Source organism: Spermophilus citellus (genome assembly GCF_964194105.1).
Source record: "Spermophilus citellus genome assembly, chromosome: 18".
Lineage (NCBI taxonomy): Eukaryota > Metazoa > Chordata > Mammalia > Rodentia > Sciuridae > Spermophilus > Spermophilus citellus.
This window is the reverse complement of record NC_138200.1, coordinates 2,253,330-2,274,659: the sequence shown is the minus strand read 5'-3', so window position 1 is coordinate 2,274,659 and position 21,330 is coordinate 2,253,330. Positions and strand designations below refer to the sequence as shown.

Sequence of the window (21,330 nt, the reverse complement as noted above, 5' to 3'; positions counted from 1 at the left end):
GGACCACAGCTCCCGTCCTCTGGTCCTCCCTGGTCCCCGCCCTGGTTTCCCTGGTTTCTGAAGTAGTTGGTTCTCTATGGCCTTCCCTGACTCGCTCCCACCCTAGTCCCGTGGCCCCTGCCCCTCTCCTCCTCTCTGTGGCAGTTTCATATTTGCTAAGACGAATTTGCTCATTAAACATTTTGTTGTATTTTACTTTATGGAGCTAATCTGTGTCCACTGTGTTTCGGCCCTGCGCGGCGTGTGCGGGCTGGCGATTTCGCCCTTGGGAGGGTCTCTCTCCCGATACCCCGGCTGGGCAGAAGGGTGTAGGGGTCCCACGTGGGCTCCTACCTCGCCAGGGGGTTCGGGCGCGTTGTGGCCAGGTCCAGGACCTGGCGGGGCCTCGCGGAGGGGGCGGTGACGGGCGGAAGTGGCGCAAGAGCGCCTAACCTGGAGGGTTCGTGTGCCGGAAATGATGCTGCCCGGGCAGGCTTTGGTCGCGGAAGCGGGGGCTGCCGGACCCGGGAGTAGCGCAGAGGGCGGGGCGCGTGATCACTTCCGCTTCCTGTCCGTCGGCTCCTTCGGTTGCTTCCCGTCCGCTCGGCGGCTCCCCTCCCCCGCCCGGCTCTCCGCGCCCCTCCCGGGCGCTGGGGCGGCGGGGCCGTCGGCGTGCGGCTCTCCGTGCGTCCGCGAGTGCGCCGCTGCGAGCCTCCGCCGCCCGCAGCCGGCGCGCGCCCCGCGACACCGAGGCCGAGCGGGGGCAGGGGGCTGACCGCCATGACCCCCCGGAGCCCCGCGTGAGGGGCCAAGGTGAGCGCGGGCCGGGTACCTGGGGCCGCCAGTCCGCTCTCTGCCCGCCCCGTGCCGGGCGCTCGGGCCTCGGCCGCGGCGCGCGGGCTCCGGCCGGGCCTCTGCTCTCTCCGGTTCCTCTGGGTTTCGTCCGCCGTCGTCCGTGGCGGCCTTTGTGCCTCCGCGTCCGGACGGGCTCGTCTGTCCGCTGTCTGTGCCTCTCTCGGTCCGGCTGTCAGCGTCCCTGTCTCCGCGGCCCCTCTGCCTGGGTTGCGCTCTCGTCTGGAGCTGGAGTGCCTGTGTGTGTCTGTCCGTCTGTCAGGCTCCTGTGCTTGTCTTCCCGGGTTCTGTTTTCTCTCCCAAGCCTCCCCCGCTCCCGTCCCCTTCGCCGGTCTCCTGCACGTCCTTCCGGCGCGCTCCTGCTGGGTCTGGGACCTGCGCCTTTCGAGGTGCTGGGGCTCGGTGTGTGAAGAGCGCCCGCTCTGGTCCTGGTGCTCGTGTGATACCCGGCAGGCGACTTCGCTCTCCAGACCTTAGTTTCCTAGCCTTAAATGTGTGTGATTGGTACACGCAGGGGTCTGTGCCTCTTCATTGAGGTGGTATTGAAAAGTGCCCACTGTGTCTGGAACAGTGTGATTAGCTGGGAGCTCTGTTTATTTATTTTTTAATTAGAAATTTTTGTCTCACTAAATGTTTTATATTGGTCATTTGAGTTCCCTTGTCGAAGTTTGTCTGATATAGCAGTTGTATTCAGTTAATTCAGTAGTTCCCTTTGTATCAGTTTGATTTGAAAAACAGCTTCATTCTAAGGGTGTCTATTGATCTTTGACTGGAGAGGTGTGTTTTCTTAGAGTGTTGAAGTAAGTACATGGCATTAAGATAGCCTATCTTGGGATGCCACCCTTTGGAAATGTTCTGTGTTCCTCTGATAATGATTGCAGACGATGTTATTGAGCGACTACTATCTGTGGGGCACAGAGCCAAGCACTTTGTGTACCCATCTTACTTAATCAACAACCATGCCAGGTAGGAGTTCTTTCATTTCAGAATTGAGCATACTAAATCTCAAGGAGGCTTGCTTTGCTGGTTGCTTCAGAATTTGAACCTCAAATTTGTTTGTTTTCCCATTATATCCTGTTTTTTTTTTTTTTTTTTTTTTATCTCTTGTTTCTCAGTCCCAAGCCTTTCTTTTGTTTCCGGCCTGTCTTTTCTCCTGGTCCTCCTGCCCTGCTCTCCTCTCATATTTTTGCATGATCCTTGTGTCTTTGTCTCAACATGCCTCAGGGCAGCCCCCTCTGCCCAAGTTTCTCCATGATTTCTCTCCCAGTATCCTTGTCATTCCTTTTCTCTGTCTGTATTTGTCACAGTATCTCTTCATCTTCGTGTCCCTGGCCGGGCTTATCTTGGGACTCTGGCTGCCTTTTCCACTTAGTTGTGGGCAAGGTTCTCTGCCTGAGTTCAAGGCAGCCCCTCTTATTCACCAGTGTGTCCCCTGGGTTTAGGTCATGGTAGGGTTCAGTAAATCTCCATGGTTTGTTGGAGAGGCATAGACTGGTGGTCAGAGCCTCTTCTGGACCCAGGCTCCTTTAGGTGTGAGGTGTGTCCTAGGCAAGGGAGTTAACCTCTGTTTGTTTCCTCCCATGTGAGGTGGCTGGGTTGCACGGAGATGTAAGGATTAGTTGAGTTAATGTGTGTGAAGCACTTAGAAGGTGCCTATCATGAGGTGAGAGCTGTGCAAATGCTTGCTGGTACTATTCTCATGAGCTTGATTTCTGCCTTTGTCCAGGTCTCATCAGTTGGTCTCAACAGGTTCATTTAATTTAAGTTAATTTAAAAGTGTAAGTTTTAGAGCTCAGGTGGCCTTGGTTGAGCCTGCCTTGCCATTTCTGATAAGGCGGTGGCCAAGTTGTTTAACCTCCAGAGCGCGTGTCTAATGCAGTGTTAGATGAGATAATGTATGCCTTATGCTTAGTGAGGCCTGACACATGGCTGGGGCCCATCAGTGGGGCTCTTATATCTCCTTCCTTGAGTTTTCCTTCCAGCCCTTGGGAGGGACGCCTGGTTTCCAGGCATCCCCCACTTCCTGCTGCCTTGGAGTGACTCTGGTCTCCCTACCAACTCCTCAGTCCCTCACCAGCCTCCTCTCCCTTGTGTCCTTGTTCTGCCCTGGATTCTCTGCTTCTTCTATCCAGATCCAGAAATCTTCCCTGCCCTCTTTTCTTCATTTCCTTCCTGCACCATTTATTGTATGATTTTCAGAGTTTGTAGGAAAAGCCATGTCCAAACCCATGTATGTGGTTTCTGCCCTGTGGGGCCTGTGGGTTGACCTCAGCCACAGAATCATATGAATGAACTCAACATCATGAGGGCTTCAGAATCTGCTGGGAGGCCCTGGGAAACCGTGATCGTGATGTTCAGGTGCAGATGTGGGATGGGAGTCTGGTGAAGGAGGAGAGCATGAGGGCAGGGTGATAGTCTCGTGACATGCCTGTCCAGTCTTTATAGAGGTCTTCTGTTCACCAGGTCCTCTCCGTTCTCTGGACTGCCACACAGATCTCCGTTTTAGAGAGGGCAGGAGTTTGAGGCCTGCTCAGGTTAGCCTGGCTAAGAAGGGGCTGAGTTGGGGTGTGGCCCCAGGGAAGTATGACTTCTGTGCCTGTGACCTGCTGTATATTCTGCCTCACTGAGCAGGGACCTAAGCAGGAAAGAGCTGGGCACATTTGAGGAACTGAAAGATGGCTTGGGTGACTTTCAGACAGAGGTTAACAAGGGACAGAACCTTGCAGGCCACAGTTAGGATCTTGTGTTCCTGTCTGAGGGGAGTAGGCAGCCTCAGGGAGAGGCCGGAGAGAGGGGGCTCTGGCTGGCCTGTGTCTGGTTTGTGTTTTTAAAGATCCTTTCCCCCTTCAGATGCAGCAGTCTGCCAGCATCTGCTGCAGCCTCCCTCTGTGAGTTGCCCCATCTCTCCACGCCCCTTGACGCCCCTGACACCACAGCTGGACACCATGTCGACCTCGTCCCTACGGCGCCAGATGAAGAACATTGTCCACAACTACTCGGAGGCGGAGATCAAGGTCCGGGAGGCCACAAGCAATGATCCCTGGGGCCCGTCCAGCTCTCTCATGTCTGAGATTGCCGACCTCACCTACAATGTTGTGGCCTTCTCCGAGATCATGAGCATGATCTGGAAGCGGCTCAATGACCATGGCAAGAACTGGCGGCACGTTTACAAGGTCAGCACCTGGTCTGTCCCCTGGGGCTGGAAAACTGGGACAGCAGTGTGTGCCCTACAGGGGAGCTTCTGGTTCCCAAGAGGAGTTGAAATGCTGTGCTTGTATGTAAAGTCTCTTGTTTAATGACAGTGATGCTTGGTATCCCTATGGCATTGGTTCAAGGTCCCCTGCATTCACCTAATCCAAGGATGTGTAAGTCTCTTCTGCAGATGGAGTGGTATTTGCAAATAACCTACCCATATCCTTCTGTGTACTATTTATCACTTCTAGGTCACTTGTTGATTTCTGACACAATGCTAACATTATGTGAGTAACTCTGATACTATATTTTTTAGGGAATAATGACAACAGAAAAACTCCATACACATTTAAACAGTTTTTACCTCCAGATATTTTGGTCCATGGTTGGTTGAATCTGGGAATGTGGAACCTGTGGATCATGAGTAGCAGATCTATAACATTCTAAAGAGTTTTGACCCTTGTGTAAGTCTACTTTTGAATGAGTGAAATATCGGTAAGATTCATGTGCTCAGAGATTTAAGGATTTAAGAGGGCCCATAGTTCCCTCATCCAAGGACATTTTCATCTGCGTCCCCATCCAAGCAGGAGACCCCTTTACACAGATGACACTGGGCTGTGGGCATGTCAGAGAAGCATGGGGAATCTCAGCTGCCTTTCTTGAGATTTAAGAGGTCAGACCTCTCGGCTATACTCTTTATTGCTGCTGTGCAGCAACTACGAGGGTCTGATATGGAGACCCCAAGACAGACAACAGGTGAGTGCTTGCCAGGAGTCAGGGTGGGGTGATGAGAGAGGGGCAGCAAAGGGAAGTTTTGGGTGACAGAACAGCTGTGTATCTTGGTTGCAGTGGTGGTTATGTGCTGGGGCACTTGGTCAGAATTGGGACTGTATGTTAGAAAGAGTGGGTTTGACTGGATGGCTCATGCCTCTAATCCCAGTGGCTCAGGAGGCTGAGACAGGAGGATTACAAGTTCAAGGCTAGCACCAGCCACTTAGTGAGGCCCTAAGCAACTTAGTGAGAACCTGTCTCAAAAAATGAAAAGGGCTGTGTGGTAAAGCACCCCTGAGTTAAAGCCTCAGTCCCCTGAAAAAAAGAGTAGGTTTAATTGTATGTAAATTAGACCCTGATTTAAGAAAGGAAAAGTGAGAGAGTGGTTTTTTTTTTACAATTACAGAATATTTTGCTGTATAGATTGGCCTTAATTCCTTAATTCTGTGTTGATTTTTTTTTTCTTTTAAAGTGGTTTTTAGTGTTTTGCTTTTTCAAGCAAGAATGTCCTTGTATGTTTGCTATTTTCTAGAGCTGGAGTTGCTGGTTGGAGGGCATGTGCATGTGTAATTTTGGTAAATGTGGTCCAGTGTGCTTGCCCTAACCGAGACAGACTCACTGCCTCGGCTTTGGGCTGAAGGGAATTTTGTGTCTGTGGGCAGGACTCAGTGAATGGGTTTCTGGTTCGACTGCTGCTTTGGGTGCTGAGAGCCTGGCATTCCCTCCTTAGGTCACTCTGTTCCTTGTCTTCTGGCAGAGAGACCAAGGGCATGGACTGAGGCCAGGTGGCTGGGTTACTTCTGTGGGTGGGACCTTAGGCCCATCGCTGAACCTCCCTTGTGGGAGGGTCCAAGGAGTGCTGCTCTTCTAACTTGGGTCATGGCTGGTGAGCATTGCAGGGCCCTGCTGCTGTGTTTTCCCCTGACTGTTTGTGGAGGTCTGCTCTGTGTCTTGGTGGACACAATGAGGTCCAAGGCCCCTCTGTCCTTGCTGACCTCAGGGACTGCTACCAAGGCAGGGATGGTTCCCCTGCTCCAGTGTGAGAAGGCGGAGGCCCAGAGAAGGGGCAGCACTAGGGATTGGATGGGGAATTGAGGCCCACTTACATGATACACCAGGGCTGGGTCATGACTTGGGTGGATCATAGATGGAGTCAGTTATTGGTACTTATTGTGATGGACTGTAAATGATGGACTGAGTGGCGTTTCTCCGCAGGGGCAAGGCCCAGACGATAGGCAAGCTCTGTGTGGGGGCAGGGAGAAAGGATGGGCTGGTGGGGTTGGAAGAGAGGAGTGCATGGTGGGGGGCTGGGGACCTTGGATAGCAGATCCTTCCTGACCAGTAGCTGGTATATTGCTGCTGGTGGCAAAATGCAGCAGGTGGCTTTTGGGCAGCGTCAGGAAGTCCTGGGAATGTTCCAGGCTGGTGACTGTGGGCTGCATACAGGGCAGGGAAGTGGCAGGAGAGATGGGTGGGTAGGCCTGGGTGCTTCTTGATAGTGGAGGGGAGTCCACACAAGGCTGTGTCTTGAGTCCTGTTGGGTTGGCCCTTTGCTGGATGGTGCTAAGGACCTGCCCTGATAAAACCCTGCTCTGGCCCCCCAACAGCTGCGGGACAGAGGTGGTCAACTCTAACTAAGTTAGAGGGGCTTGTGGGGATGGTGGAGGACTCTGAAGCTGTCACGATAGGGGAAAACTTCTGCAGAGGCTGCCAGGCCAGTCACAGGTCCTTCCTGACTTTTCTAACCTGTTTTTTTTTTTTGTTTTTTTTTTTTTTAAGATTTTTTAAAAAAATTATGGATTTTTAAAATTTTTTTTTTTTAGAGAGAGAGAGAGAGAATTTTTTAATATTTATTTTTTAGTTTTCGGTGGACACAACATCTCTGTTTGTATGTGGTGCTGAGGATCGAACCTGGGCCGCACGCATGCCAGGCGAGTGCGCTACTGCTTGAGCCACGTCCCCAGCCCCTGGATTTTTTTTTTTTTTTTTTTTTTTTTTTTAGTTGTTGATGGGCCCTTATTTATTTTTATTAATTTATATGTGGTGCTGAGAATCAAACCCAGTACCTCATACATGCTAGGCAAGTGCTCCACCACTGAGCCACAGCCTCATCCCTAAATGTATTTTTTAGTTGTAGTTGGACACAATACCTTTATTTTATTTATTTTTATGTGGTGCTGAGGATCAAACCCAGGGTCTTGCACGTGCCAAGTGAGCACTCTACCACTGAGCCTCAGCCCCAGCCCCTTAAAAAATTTTTAAAAGATGGACTTAATTAGATCTAATTTGTAGAATCTCAAGATTCTGATAGATGGGTGTATTTTAAATTACCGTCAAAGTCAAGACATAACATTTTTGTCACCCTGGAAAGGTCCCCCGTGACTTTTTAAAAATAATTAAAAAAAATTTTTTTAGTTGTAGTTGGACACAATACCTTTATCTTATTCATTTATTTATTTTTATGTGGTGCCGAGAATCAAACCCAGCAGCTGGCACATGCTAGGCAAGCCCTCTGCTGCTGAGCCCTCCCACCCCGCCCATGACTTTTTTTGTGTACTGGGAATTGAACCCAGGAGCACTTGACTACTGAGCCACATCCCCAGCTTTTTTAAAAAATATTTTATTTAGAGACAGGGTCTTGCTGAGTTGCTTAGGACTTTGCTAAGTTGCTGTGGCTGCCTTTGAACTCGTGATCCCCTTGTCTCAGCCCCCTGAGCTGCTGGGATTACAAGTGTGTGCCACCACACCTGGCCCCTGGTGACATTTGGCTTTCCTTCTCCATGCCCTGACCTGGCCCAAATGCCCCTGCTCTACTCTCCAGTCCTGCAGCCGCTTCTGATTCTGTTTTCCCTGTGACAGAGCCTGTGGATGTTGGTCTTTGAGTGCTCAGGAGTCCCCAGCTTGTGTGGCCACTGCTGTGGGGATCCTGCTTGCTCAGAACCTCTGATTTCTCAAGCTGATGATGGGATCCTGTCTCAGGTGTGCAAAGAGAGAATTAATGGCATCTGTGATACCCTGCTGCGTCTGGAGCCAATTCTATCCCCAGGCTGACCTGCACGTAGCCGTGCAAGTCGTTATGAGCTGCTCTTCTAGCTGCTGCCACACATGTGGAGATCTAAGTGTACACTTGGCCAGGGTTCAGCAGGGGCCACTGTCTGCATCTGACTGGCACCTCCTTTGGGCTTCACAGTTCCCTTGTGGAAATGTGTGTGATAAGGATGGAATCCCAGAGACCCAGTGTCCCTGAGCTGCCAGGAGCCTGGGGCACACCTTCTGCCCTCAGGGCCCCTTTGCTGACTCCTGCCCGCTTGGGGAGGACCTCTTATTCCCACCTCTGTCGCCTTGGATGGGTGGGAAAACTGAGGCTCAGAGTTTGGGGAGTGGTCTGGGATGTGGGCTCATCTCTCCAAAGCCAGAGTGCTCCTGCCTGGCCACATTTTGTGGGGTCTAACTGCCCCTGCAGAGAAAGAACACTCCAAGTGGCCCCAGGAATGAATCTTGAATGAGTAGGTTCAGTGTTTATCCTCCACTTTTAGGCATGGTCCTCTGTCAAACACAGGTTCTCAGCACGGCCTCCAGACTACCCAGAGAAGGAGGTTCTTCCCTCCTTTTCATTGATTTTTCAGATCAGTAAACTAAGGCAGAAGTAGCTCAGGGGTCAGCAAGCTGTAGGCCTTGGGCCAAATTCCATGCACTGCCCTTTACAGAAAGTAGGTGCTGACCCCTTGTTCATTGTGATGTAGGACATCTTTGATAAAGCTGTTTCAAAGTTTAGCAAGGAGTGTTGGGTTGTTCAGTTGCCTGCTTTTACATTAAGGTTTTAAGATTTTCTGAGTTATGGCATACCAAACAGATCATGAGTGTATAGTGTGATTTGCTTTTGCCTACCTGCACACCTGTGTGTCCTGTCAAGAGGGAGGCAGAGGGTGTGTCCAGCTGCTGGTAGCCTCCCTCATAACATCTCTGCCCTAGAGGCACCGTGGCTTCCTGCCAAGACTGATCTGGAACACTAGAAGGCTGCTTGTGGTCTAACTTTGCTTCCTATCGGGTCTAGGGGCTTGGCCCATATTGTTGTATGTAGCAGTTCATTTTTCTTTTATTTTTGTGTATATGGTTACCCCACTGTGTGAACTTACTACAATTGATGTACGCATTTCACTGTGGCTGGGTTTTGGGGCTAGATCCTAGTTAGAATGTGGGTTCACATTCTAACTGCAACTCCGAAGTCCAGAGAGCTCTGAAAGTGAAAGTTTGTTATAATCCATTGGTGCAAAGTCTGATGCTGACCAAGGTGGGGCCTTTAATAGAGTGTGTGTTGGTCTCACTTTGTGAGTTGGCGTGACTCTCCTCTGAGAGTTCTCTTAGGGTGGCATGTGCACAGTCTTTCTGTTCTGAATCAGGGAGATTCTGGATTCCAAAGTGCTGGGCCCCAGGAGTTCTGGACCTAGCTTGCCCCTCTGCCTCTCAGGATTGGGAGTGATGCTGGATAGAAATCACTGTGCTTTTTCCTTTCCCTGCCACATGAAAACACTTCCAGGGCCAGTTAAAGATTAGTCTCCAGTCTCATCCATAAGTGCTCCTAACACGTGTTTAGAGAGCCCGGCCAAACCTAGGCTCTCTCCCCCAGAAGGCTGGGCAGATGCTAATGGCCCACAGCAGCAGTTTCTGGCAAATTCACAGTTTAGACAGAGTTTGGCTGCAGCGGCTGCCTCCTCCTTCCCGCCCCCCAATTTTTTTTGGTTTGTTTTATATGGACACAGTGTATTTATTTGTATGTGGTGCTGAGGTTTGAACCCAGTGCCTCACACATGCTAGAAGTACCACTGAGCTACAACTGAAACCCCATCCCTCCATTTCCCCCCACTTTGCTGTGTACCTGGGAGCTTGGATGGGTTTTGGGGGCTCCACGAAGCCCCTGAAAATCACTTGTAAAATTGGGATGTGCCTTTTTCTGAGGACGGTCGCCAGTGTTAAAGGGACCTGGAACCTTGCTCTGTAGATGGGGTCTTGGGTCCAGGCCTTGCCCAGGAATGTGTTTTATCCCCCGTTCAGTTTTAGTTTATTGACGATAACTTATTCATATGTTACAAAATATAAAAGCTCCAAAGGGTGCAGATTCAATAGCAGTGTTTCTCCGCCCTGACCTCTTCATCCTGGTGTTCTTTCTTTTTAATTTTTTTTTTTTAGTTATAGATGGACACAATTTCTTTATTTTGTTTTTATTTATTTTATGTGGTGCTGAGGATTGAACCCAGGGCCCCAAATGTGCAAGGCCAACGCTCTACCACGGAGCCCCAGCTCCCATCCTGGTGTTCTTTCTGAGAGCATGGGGCTTCTTCCTGGAGGACTTCACCTGGTCACCCCAGACTCCTGTCGGTGTGCAGAGCGTGGCTCTCAAGAGTGAGGGCACATTCAGACTGACAGACCGGGGCGCAGGCTGTCCAAGGCACCTCTAGAGTGCCTTGACAAGTGCACTTTTGTTTGGCCCTGTTCCTCATATTCTGATTTGAAGGATGTGGAGAAAGCTTTGTGGCAGCAGATGACCCCAGGCCACCCAGTGGCTGCGGCCGCCCTATCCTCTTTGCTGTTTTCATTCAGGTAGATAGAGCTGCATCTCCAGGTCACCCCTCTGCAGCAAACAGTTGGCGGCATCTGGTGCACTCGGTGTTGGGCAGCCACCCCTTTGTGGTGACCGAACTTCTCATCATGCTGAAAGGACCCCCACCCCCCTGAGGGTGCCCTCCCTACTCAGCCTCCCCAGCCCTTGGCAGGCTGCAGGCAGTTTCGGTGACCTCTCTTGTCCATGAGACCACTCTGGACCGCTGCACGTGGCTACTTTCTGAGCACGCTCTGTCTCGCCTCCTTCTGCGCATGTGTCGTCACTTCACCCTTCCTACCACCTCATGCTCCTGCTGTGCGGATGGACATGTCTACCACTGAGATGACATGGGCCGTGGGACTTGCACCCAGGAGGCTGCATGAGTGTCTGGGTACTTCTGTGCAGGCTCTGCTGGGATACCCAGCCTGAGTGACTGGTGTGTCCCTGCCCTGTAGGCCATGACACTGATGGAGTACCTCATCAAGACTGGCTCAGAGCGTGTGTCCCAGCAGTGCAAGGAGAACATGTATGCTGTGCAAACACTGAAGGACTTCCAGTACGTGGATCGTGATGGCAAGGACCAGGGTGTGAATGTGCGTGAGAAGGCCAAGCAGCTGGTGGCCCTCCTGCGTGACGAGGACCGGCTGCGGGAAGAACGTGCCCACGCGCTCAAGACCAAGGAGAAGCTTGCACAGACCGCCACGGGTGAGGTCCCTTCCCTTTCCCTTGAAGCCCCTGACAGCCTCGGATCGGGTCTTCTCCTGTGAGTTCCTGCCTCCAGCCATCAGGGGCCCGGCTTTCCTCACCCGGACCCTGCTCTGGTGGGCCTGTGTCCTTTCCTTCCCTCAGGCCTCTCCTTGCCTCTTGCCATGGAACCCTAGAATTGAAATTTGTTCAGTTTTCCCACAGAATTCCCCCAATGCCTCTTTAAGGGCTAGGTACGTTAGGTCCTGAGGGCAGCCAACAGTGTCCCTGACCTTGTGGATCTGTACCCTGGGCCCTGGAGCAGGCGCAGACAGGTGTGCCCATAGGTCTCTCTGGGGAGTGGTTGGTGCCAGGTAAGAGGGCCTCCAGATATGGGGCTAGGAGGTCTTGCAGCCTCATACTTAAGGGTGCTGTCCTGTGCAGAAATGAGGTGGGGCAAAGGCTCTGGAGTGGGCGGAGAGAACCAGAGATGGAGGGCCAGTGCTATGGATGAGGGATGAGCCAGGGTCACCACAGGCTTTTGTGTCTGATCATGGGATTTTAGGATGATCTTCATAAGTGACACACTCAGTTTGATTGGCAGTGACCGACATTGTGAAAAAGGTAGAAGTAGAATAAAGAGGAAATCGGAGCTCGTCCCCTATTCTAAGGTCATGATCTTCCCTGAAGCATGGACAGGCGTGTGGGCCCTGGATTGTGCGGGGTAGTGCATTCTTTACTGGATGGGGGGGTGCTCACAGCCATGAGAGGTGTCGGCTACACAGGGGAGGGAGAGCCAGTAGGGTGTGCAGGAGACTGGCTGTTCCTGGGTAGTGCGCGTGTGCCTGGGTTAGAAAAGCCCCATTGGTAGTGGGGTTGTTCCTGGATGGGGAAGATGGAGTGTTGCCTGGAAATGAGATTGGCTGGACCTGTTGGAGCAGAAGGAGCAGGAGGGAGCCTGTGAGCCAGGGGGTTCCAGCTGCGGGTGTTTCTGTCTGGTTGTGTCATGTTTGAGTTCTCTGTTAGCTCCCACTTGGAGAGGTGGGGTCAGAGCAGCCTGGATACAGACCTGCCCAGGGCTCCAGCCTTGACCGTGAACCTGTAGCTGGAGTTTAAAGCAGGGAGGAAAGGAAGTCAGGGAGACTCAGGAGTGGCCAGTGTGGCTGGTGGGGAAGGGCTGGGCTGGGCAGGGCATTGGCTGAAGACCGGGGACCTTAACCATCTCATGGCATGTACTTCACTCAGTCCACATAAGTGAGCATGCCTGGCCCTGTCCCCAAAACCTCCACCATGGACCCTGAAATTTGAGTTTCCTAGTTTTTTTTCCCCCTCCATTTTTAATTAGTTTATTATCGTTGTACATATTGGTGGGATTATATCTTTGTACATACACACAATATGACACTATAATTTGGTCAGATTTACTTCCCAGCATTTCCTGTAATTTTTATATGTCTTAATGTATTTTTTAAAAATATATATTTTTAGTTGTTGATAGACCTTTATTTTATCTATGTATAAATGGTGCTAAGAATCAAACCCAGTGCCTCACACATGGCAGACAAGTGCTCTACCGCTGACCCTCAGCCCCAGCCCCAGCCGCTGTCTTAATATATTCTTTTTTTTTTTTAAACAAAACTTTTTTTTTTTTTAATATTTATTCTTTTAGTTTTCGGCGGACACAACATCTTTGTTTGTATGTGGTGCTGAGGATCGAACCTGGGCCGCACGCATGCCAGGCGAGCGCACTACCGCTTGAGCCACATCCCCAGCCCTTAATGTATTCTTTATCATTTGTTTTTTCTGCTGGTTGAAAGTGAGAAGCCCAGCTTTGGCCAAAGGCCACAGTTTGCTGGTCCTGCCCTGGAGCAAGCTGTGGGAGGCAGCTCAGGAGCACCCTAGGATGAGAGTAGAAGCAGGCAGGGCTGGCAGCCACAGGGCGCCTGTGGAGGGTGGCTAATGAGGGGGAACCCCCCCATGCTGTGGCTGGCAGAATGAGGTGGACATGAGGCTCCCCATCCACCTTGGCTGGGGCCAAGATTTGGCAGTGGGATGGGGACTCCTGGCGGCCCATTGCAGTACTGCGCTGATCTGGTTCCGGGCTGCCCTGATAGAGTGCGGTGGACCCTCGGACAGCTTGCAGGAGAGCCTGGATGCAGGGTGGGTGGGACCAGGAGCACAGGACCCAGCACCTAGAGCTGAAGGAGACAACTTGCTGGGGTGGGGAGAAGAGGGGAGTGCAGGGTCTGCTCTGGGGGCTGCCGCGGCTGTGCCCATGGGGGAGTTTAGCAGATTTGGCGCTGGGGAGGGAGGGGTGGTGAGGAGATGCTGACTGCAGAGGCTCTGTCAGCCCTTCTGGGGGCCTACCACTGTCTTCTCCAACTTCTGCCAGCCCCAGAGATAGCTTCATGTGTCTCCAGCTGTCCCTTCTTGTTCTACTCCTGGAACCAAGAGCTCCTTGTCTACTTACTCTCTTCTTCTTACTGAGCCTTGGGTTCCACAGCCTGAACTGACACTGTCCTTCCCTGTGAATTCCAGCTGTTCCTGCCAGAGCCACAGTCTTCCATGAGCCCCTGGAAACTGAGGCTCTGGGCCTCCATCCCTGGTTGCCTGGGTTGGTGGGGGGCTAAGAGGGGACAGGGAAGAAGAACCTCTTGCCCAGCTCTGGGGCAGACCTCAAGGCAAACAGGCCTGGGCTTGGGTGTCCTTAGCACCCTCGTCCCTCCCTCTCCTCCTCAGCAATTTGCTCCTGTCCTCCCTTTGTTACTCCTGTGGGTGGGTCTGCCTTCACCTCTCTTTGCAACCCTAGCTCCTCAACCCCTGCCCCAGGCTTGGCCTGCAGAGGCCTTGGTGGTGGGTATCTGGCAGCAGAAGCACCCGCCTTCCCTCCCTGGGGTTGCCATCTCTTACTCCCAGGTCCCTGGTTCCTGGTCCATCTTTCTTGTGTTCTTCCTGCCCCCAGCCTCCTCAGCAGCAGTGGGCTCCGGGCCTCCGCCTGAGGCAGAGCAGGCCTGGCCGCAGAGCAGTGGGGAGGAGGAGCTGCAGCTCCAGCTGGCCCTGGCCATGAGCAAGGAGGAGGCTGACCAGGTACTGGGTGGTGCTGTGGGCCAATCTCGTCCTGCCATCCTGTCTCCATGCCTCACTCTCCACTGCTCCCCTCACTCCTGCCAGCCCTCCTCCCTGGCCCTTGCTCAGTCTCTGCTTGCCCTGGTCCTCTGTTTCTGTCCCTTCCTTCCTTTCTGGGAGCTGTCCTGGATCTCCGTCATCTGGTGCTCTGCATCTCCCTCTGCCCATCCCTCACTGGCTTGGGGGTCTTTTGCCCCTCTCTGACCCTCTCCAGTCCTCTGTCCTCCTCCTTGACCTTCCCTTCTGCCTCTGCCTCTGGCTCTGGCTTCCCCACCTCTGCCCCTCACACTCTCTCTCCCCCAGCCCCCGTCCTGCGGCCCCGAGGATGACGTCCAGCTCCAGCTGGCCCTTAGTTTGAGCCGAGAGGAACACGATAAGGTCAGAGTGGCCTCCCTGCCCTGCCCAGGGGTCCCCTCACACCCTACTCAGGTGCTTGGGTTTCACCCCTCACCCCTTCCTGGAGTGCCCCCAGCCCACAGGCTTGGTCCACACTGAGCTCTCAGTGTCTTTGGCTGCAGGACCTCGGGTAGCATAGGGTCTGGTAGAGATGCCCTGGAAGTGAGGCAGACCTGCTAGGGTTGTCCTGGTGTGGCAGACCCCCAGTGCAGGCAGCACCACCAAGTCACATGCCCTGGCAGAAGGCCAGGGCAGCGGGGTGGCCCCTGCCCCCCCGGGGCACCTCACACTCTTCACATCTTGGACCACACATGCTTCCCTGCCACCCACCCGCCTTTGGCCCAGGTGTCCCACACCATTTCATTCATTGTCCACATCCCATTTTAATTTTCCAAAAGGAAGAAGGGTGGTGGGGCCTTCCAGGCCGCGGCAAGCCATGTCTGCCCAGTGCTTGTGCTCTGACTCCTGCTCTGGCTGGTGCTTCTGTCCTCACAGGAAGAGCGAATCCGTCGTGGGGACGACCTAAGGCTGCAGATGGCAATAGAGGAGAGCAAGAGGGAGACTGGAGGCAAGGAGGAAGTGAGTGGGGTGCTCTTCCCCGGGACGTCCGGTTGGAGGTGATTTCTGGGCATGGTGCATTGAAGAGAGAAGGCCCAGATGTTACAAGAGCCTGCGCGGCTATGGGTGGGGTATAGGGCATGGGTTGAATGTCCTGCCTGGGGTGTCCTCTCTGGGGGAACACATGGTAAGGCGGAGCTGTGCAGCTGTGTCCAGACCTTCCCAGAAGCTCCTCTTCCATCTTTCAGGGTTTTGGGTGGATAGGGTTCATTTGGGCGTTGGGGCTGAGTCACTCAGGGCTGGCTACAAGGTCAACACTGACCTTCTCGTCCAGTCTCCACCGGTGACCTCTCTTCACTCACTGGTCTGCCCTGAGCATCTCCATGACTCTCTGGACCCCACTGCCACCCTGTGGGCAAGGGAATCTTGAGGCCAGTCCTGACTTGAAATGTGAGGACATGCAGAGCAATAGCTGTGGCCATGGGTAGTCAGCTAGCGGGGCCAATGTGATGGACAAAAGTGCCTGCTCAGGCTGGCCTCAGCCTATAGGGTCTTCATCTGGCTGCGCCAGCTGCGCCAGCCGCCCCCTGTGTCCCTTCCACTCTTGGCATTGGCCAGGAAGAAGGGTGTGGCTCTTTTGTCTCCCTGAGGCTGTGTGCCTCGTGGGTGCTGCCTGTGGCATGTGTATGGATGTGGGGCGCCTCCACTTGCAGAGAGATGGGGCCCCAGTTGCCACCCCCACACACCTGGACACTGCTCAAGTGTTCTCACACGTGTAGCGCCTGGAGACCCAGTGCACCACGGTTGCTGCAGGACAACAGGGCTTGGGGTGGGCGTCCAGGGTGAGGCACGAGGAGGGTAGGCAAAGTCTGCTGAGATCAGATGTGGCGCAGTATTTGGGGCAGCCTGAGCTGCTGCAGGTTGAGGGGCTGATCAGAGGTTGTGAATGGCCACCTGCTGCCGTGCAGGTTGTGGAGGGGCCCAGAGTAGGGGGACTAGGCCCAGGCCCTTTGGTAACTGGGCTGTGGGTAGGTGGAGGTGGATGGAGATGGGCAGGACCAGTGGGTGTGAGGGACTGCAGGGCATCTGAGACGGCCCTTCTTCCGTCTTCTCTCTGCACCCTCAGGGTCCCACACTCCTTCCCTCCAGGCCCTCGCCCTCTTTTCCTCCAGCTCCCCACCCTTTTCCCTCCTTCCCTACCCTCTGCCCTCGGTCCCTCCGGCACCTGTGTGCTCTTCTCTTTTCTCTCTTGCAGTCATCTCTCATGGATCTTGCTGATGTCTTCACGGCCCCGGCCCCTCCACCAGCTTCAGACCCATGGGGGGGCCCAGCACCCATGGCTGCCCCCATCCCCACGGCCGCCCCTGCCTCAGACCCCTGGGGGGGACCTGTTGTCCCTCCAGCTGCTGATCCTTGGGGTGGTCCAGCCCCCACACCAGCCTCTGGGGATCCCTGGAGGCCTGCTGCCCCTGCAGGACCCTCTGTTGACCCTTGGGGTGGGACCCCAGCCCCTGCAGCTGGAGAGGGCCCCATGCCTGACCCATGGGGAAGCTCTGATGGTGAGTGCCACAGGCCACTCCACTCCAGTCCCTCAGCCCTGTGTACAACCCTTAGCCAACCATGCCTTTAGGAGGGGGAACAAATGCAGTCAGGGGGTTCCAGGCAGTGGAGGGTGCCCTGGGCACTGTGGGTGTCAGATGAGATGGCCCAGAGGAGGGCGAGTGAAATTGAGTCTTGGAGGACTTGGGAGGGCCTCTGGGGAGGAGGCAGCTGTACAGAGACTGCGCAGGAGAGTCTGAGTGTGTTTTGGGTACCTGGAGAGGGTGGCGGGTGAAGCTGGGATTGGGTTCGGGTGTGGAGGGGCTGGATGCCTGTCTGGACAAAGACTGGAGGCTTGGAGGAGGGGCAGGTCTAGTGAGGCTAGGCACAGGCTCTGCACCCTGATGGGTGTACAGGTGTATATGCCTGGAGGAGGCATGGATGTGGGCTGGGGTCATTGCTTCAGTGGCTACGGGCTCAGAGGAAGCAACCCCCAGCCACCCAAACAGGGAAGGCCACCCTCCCCTCCGCTGTTCCTTCCTCACCTAGGTGGGGCTCCAGTCAGTGGACACCCAGCTTCTGATCCCTGGGCTCCTGCACCTGCGTTCTCCGACCCCTGGGGGGGGTCACCTGCCAAACCCAGCACCAATGGCACTGCAGGTATTGGGCAGCTCTGGGCTGTATCTGCGTGTTGGTGTAATATGTTCACCTCCTGGGTCCTGAGGGTGCGGGGCTCAGAGGCAGGGCCTCCAGGTGCTTGCTGAGTGGAACACCCTGACCCCCACAGCAGCTGGAGGTTTCGACCCAGAACCTGATGAATTCTCAGACTTCGACCGACTCCGCACAGTCCTTCCAGCCTCTGGAAGTAGCACGGGTGAGCTGCCTGCCCCCCTGGTTCCCCAGAAGCTCCCCACGCCGTCTCTGCCTGCCCCGTTTTCCTCGTCCAGGCAGCAGAGTTGGTGAGACAGAAGGGGCCAGACCCTGTCCACAGAGGACACCGTGGCTGTGTTGGGAGTCATGCCAGAGGGGAAAGTTGCCAAAGCCGTACAAAGAGTTCCCTTTAGTGGTCGCCCACCCGGTCGCCCACCTCGGGTCCCTCTCGGTCTGGAGCAGGCCAGTGCGGGGCTCTTTACCAGAGTGTGTCCCCAGCCATTGTCCACTTTTTAAAAATTCTTGAATTAAGCGAACTCCTGCTGAAGTGCCAGCCCTGGAAGGAAAGAGTGACCCCAGCTCCCCTCCTCCCTTATGGGGCGCTGATCTAGACAGCCCGCTGGTCTGCAGCTGGCATTCTTCTCAGTCTTTCCTCCCCTTACAAATTTGTGTAGTTTTTAACATTAGAATTTTTAGATCCTTTTTTTTTTTTTTTTAAGTGACCTCAGGCCAATAGATGTCATCAGCTTATGGCGACAGCCATGGCTCCTCCACTGTGAGATCCCCATGGGGGGGGGCCCCGTGTGCTAGGTGGGCTTCTTGTGAGGACCCTGTGTTGAGCCTGAAGGTGCCCTGTGAGCACCCATCCTGCTTTCAGCACCTGGCCCTTAGATGGCTCCTTCCTGAGAGTCACTGCCGTGGTTGTCAGGGACACCACATTCCCTCATTCCCTCTGTGCTTGCTCCCTGGAATTAGGCCCCTGTAGCTTTGACTTTGGGCTCTGCAGTTTGAGCTGCCCGCCTTGGACAGATCATGGCCCATCTGGGCCTCACGTCCTCAAGGAAGTCCCAGCCTGCCTGTCTCCCTTCAGAGCTGTGTGACCCTGCTTATCTCCTAGGGGAGCTGGAGCTGCTTGCAGGAGAGGTGCCCGCCCGCAGCCCTGGGGCGTTTGACATGAGTGGGGTTGGGGGGTCTCTGGCTGAAGCTGTGGGAAGTTCCCCACCTGCCGCTGCCCCAACCCCCACACCTCCCACACGGAAGACGCCAGAATCCTTCCTGGGGCCCAATGCAGCCCTCGTCGATCTGGACTCCTTGGTGAGCCGACCGGGCCCCACTCCTCCAGGAGCCAAGGCTTCCAATCCCTTCTTGCCAAGTGGTGAGTGTGGCACCCCCTGCAGGCCAGCCAGAGCCAGTGCCTCATGGGCTAGGGATGCTTCCCTCCGCCCCCGCCCCCCACCGTGTGCAGACACTGGCGGAGCCAGCACCTGCTGACTGCACCCTGTCTCTCCTTTTCTCTCTCTGCAGGAGCCCCAGCCACTGGCCCCTCTGTCACCAATCCCTTCCAGCCAGCACCCCCTGCAACGCTCACCTTGAACCAGCTCCGTCTCAGCCCTGTGCCCCCAGCCCCTGGAGCACCACCTACCTACATCTCTCCCCTTGGCGGGGGCCCTGGTCTACCCCCAATGATGCCCCCAGGTCCCCCAGCACCCAACACTAACCCCTTCCTCCTATAATCCAGGGCAGGAGGGGGACCTGGCCTGGCCGACTTCCCCCCTACTCCTGTTCCCTGGGAGACAGTGTTGTGAGTGCATGTGAAATGGGGGCACTCCCACCCCAGCGCCCTACCCCCTTCTGGGGCCCACTCACACTACGCCCTCTTCCCACATCCCCAACCCATTTCCCCCAGAGAAACTGGACATGGGGGATGGGGAGGGGAGCCAGCCAGAGGAGGACCCCTTTCTGTGGCATTAGAAGAGGGAGGGACAGCTGGGGTCCCCCCACCATTCCCCCTCCCTCCAAATTCCTGACCCCCGTCAGTGTTTGAGCCTCCTCATTCCCCCCTTTGCACCCCGTGGTGAACCCTTGGTGATGATTTGGGCAACTTCGGGAATAAATGGCAATTCTCACGGGTGTGGCTCCTACATTTCCATTCAGTTCCTGTGTCCCTCAGAAGCTTCTCTCCTGGGGGGATCCAGGGCTTGGAATGTCTTCCCTCTTAGGGGCAGCTGGAAACTTGTCCCTCTCAGAAGCATTGATTTATCTGAGCTAGTTCCTGGGGCAGGCTGGCTGAAAGCCGAGAGTCTGCCAGACACACCCGGGGTTCGGGGGACTGAGCTCTGGGGAGCTGGTGTCCTTGGGCGGGAGGCGCGAAGCCTGCTCCAGTCAGTGGCACTGTGTTGAGGTTGGAGCTTGGTGGTGGTGAGACCAAGAACCGCTCGGGTGGCATGTGCCTTGCGTCTGTGCCTGCTGCAGGCGTTGGTGACCCACCCCAGTACCCCTTGGCACCTCTGGAATCAGCCTCTGCTGGCTGAGTCAGGTGAACCCTCAGGTGCCACCTGTTGGCCATTTTTGTGTGTCCTTGTGTGCTGGACCCTATCTGGTGAGGACTGGCCCAGCCAGGTGGGTGCCACCGTCACCTGTACATACAGATGGACATTGGCCATCTGTAGCCCAGGCCCTCTGTGATGGGGGCCCACGTCCTCCACGGGTTTCCTTCTGTGTGGGATCTCCTCTTACTCTGTAGAGTCGGGTTCTGACGACTAGGTTCGTTCCTGGTGACTACAACTCCATCAGGTGAAGTCTGGATGGAAGCCAGGCACAGGGACATCAGTAACACTTCATTCTTGCCTCTTCTGCTGGAGAGGCTCAGGTTGAGGGGACAGATGACTGTCATGGGTGCTTGCTACAGCATCCATGCCAGCCAGTGTCTCCAAGAGGGCCACCCCTAGGGGTCATGATGCAGGCTCTAGGATGGCCTGTGACACCCCTGCTCCCTGATGTCTCCCTTATGTGGATGTTGCTGAAAGCGTGTATGACCTTGGAGCCTTGGAGTAGAATAAGAGTGTCTTGTGGTGACATGAGTTAGGGTCTTCTACTTTTTGCCAAGTGTGCCCTGACCTCTTGGTGTCTGGAACATCCTCTCTCTCCCCACTCAGGCCAGGGTGCTTGGGGGTGGGGGGGGGATGGGGATGGAGAGCTGGCCAGCCCTGCCATGCAGAAGAGGACAGGTGGGTCAGCTGGCTTGCCAGTATCCCTGGCTTGACCCAGGAAAACAGCCCCCTTCTTGCACCTGGATTCCTAGACTGCATATGTTGGTCTGAGGGGACTCCCCAGGAGGAAATGGACCTGGGCTTCCTGAGACCCACTCTGGTCAGGGTAGGGCAGTTGTGGGTGGGGCAGCAGGGCAGGAAGACCAAGGCTCTTGCAGAGTTGTCCTCTGGTGCAGCAGCGTAGCCACACATCAGCCCCTCTGCCCTGATGCAGGGTCTTCTGGGATAGATGCCCGAGTGGGCACTGTGCTTCAGTTAGGAGCAGGGAAACCGGCAGTGAGAGGAATGGCCAGCCCAGCGGGGTGTGGTAGGGCTCTGACCACTGCACTGCACAGCACCAACGAGCTTGGTTTGTTCATTCTTTTCCCCAGAGTATTCCAGCTACCAGAGTGAGTAGGAGCTACCATTTAAGGGAGCCCTCTGAGGCCCAGCACCTTGGTGTGTGGTGGCCCTCCAAGATGGGGTGGCACGAGGGAGTCCCCAGTCCAGGATGCATGTGCAGAGTGCATTTTACTCCTGAACCCAGAAACCCTGTATCACTGAGCTATAACTTTAGTCCTCCATTTTTAAAATTTTAAGACTGGGGCTCCGTAAGTTGCTGAGGAACTTGTGATCTGAACAAAGAAAAATAAAAATTCTGGATGATCACATGTGATTATACTACATAATTTAGGAAAAGATGTCACTGGTTAAGTTTTTCTACCTTACTCCTTC

At 54.6% G+C, this 21,330-nt stretch overlaps 1 protein-coding gene across 2 annotated transcripts; it reads left to right on the top strand.

The window, feature by feature from the left end:
* The first annotated feature begins 658 nt into the window (after positions 1 to 658).
* Positions 659 to 19,477, top strand: EPN1 (epsin 1). Of its 2 annotated transcripts, XM_081275410.1 has the most exons (11): positions 659 to 792; positions 3,682 to 4,004; positions 10,849 to 11,098; positions 14,040 to 14,164; positions 14,507 to 14,581; positions 15,095 to 15,178; positions 16,413 to 16,716; positions 17,246 to 17,356; positions 17,484 to 17,570; positions 18,465 to 18,722; positions 18,872 to 19,477. In XM_081275410.1, the coding sequence occupies exons 2-11, from the start codon at positions 3,777 to 3,779 to the stop codon at positions 19,078 to 19,080; spliced, it is 1,731 nt and encodes a 576-aa protein (XP_081131536.1). In that variant the 5' UTR covers positions 659 to 792; positions 3,682 to 3,776; the 3' UTR covers positions 19,081 to 19,477. The 2 variants fall into 2 exon arrangements, with proteins under 2 accessions (XP_081131536.1, XP_081131537.1); XM_081275411.1 differs by lacking the exon at positions 14,507 to 14,581.
* Positions 19,478 to 21,330: the final 1,853 nt, after the last annotated feature.

What these genes read in the sequence shown, in the direction of transcription:
- EPN1 (XM_081275410.1), top strand. Translation starts at nt 3,777, where the DNA reads ATGTCGACCTCGTCCCTACGGCGCCAGATGAAGAACATTGTCCACAAC. An exon ending in GCAAGGAGGAGGCTGACCAG is followed by an intron (nt 14,165 to 14,506) that starts GTACTGGGTGGT and finishes TCTCTCCCCCAG; the next exon opens with CCCCCGTCCTGCGGCCCCGA. An exon ending in CAATCCCTTCTTGCCAAGTG is followed by an intron (nt 18,723 to 18,871) that starts GTGAGTGTGGCA and finishes CTCTCTCTGCAG; the next exon opens with GAGCCCCAGCCACTGGCCCC.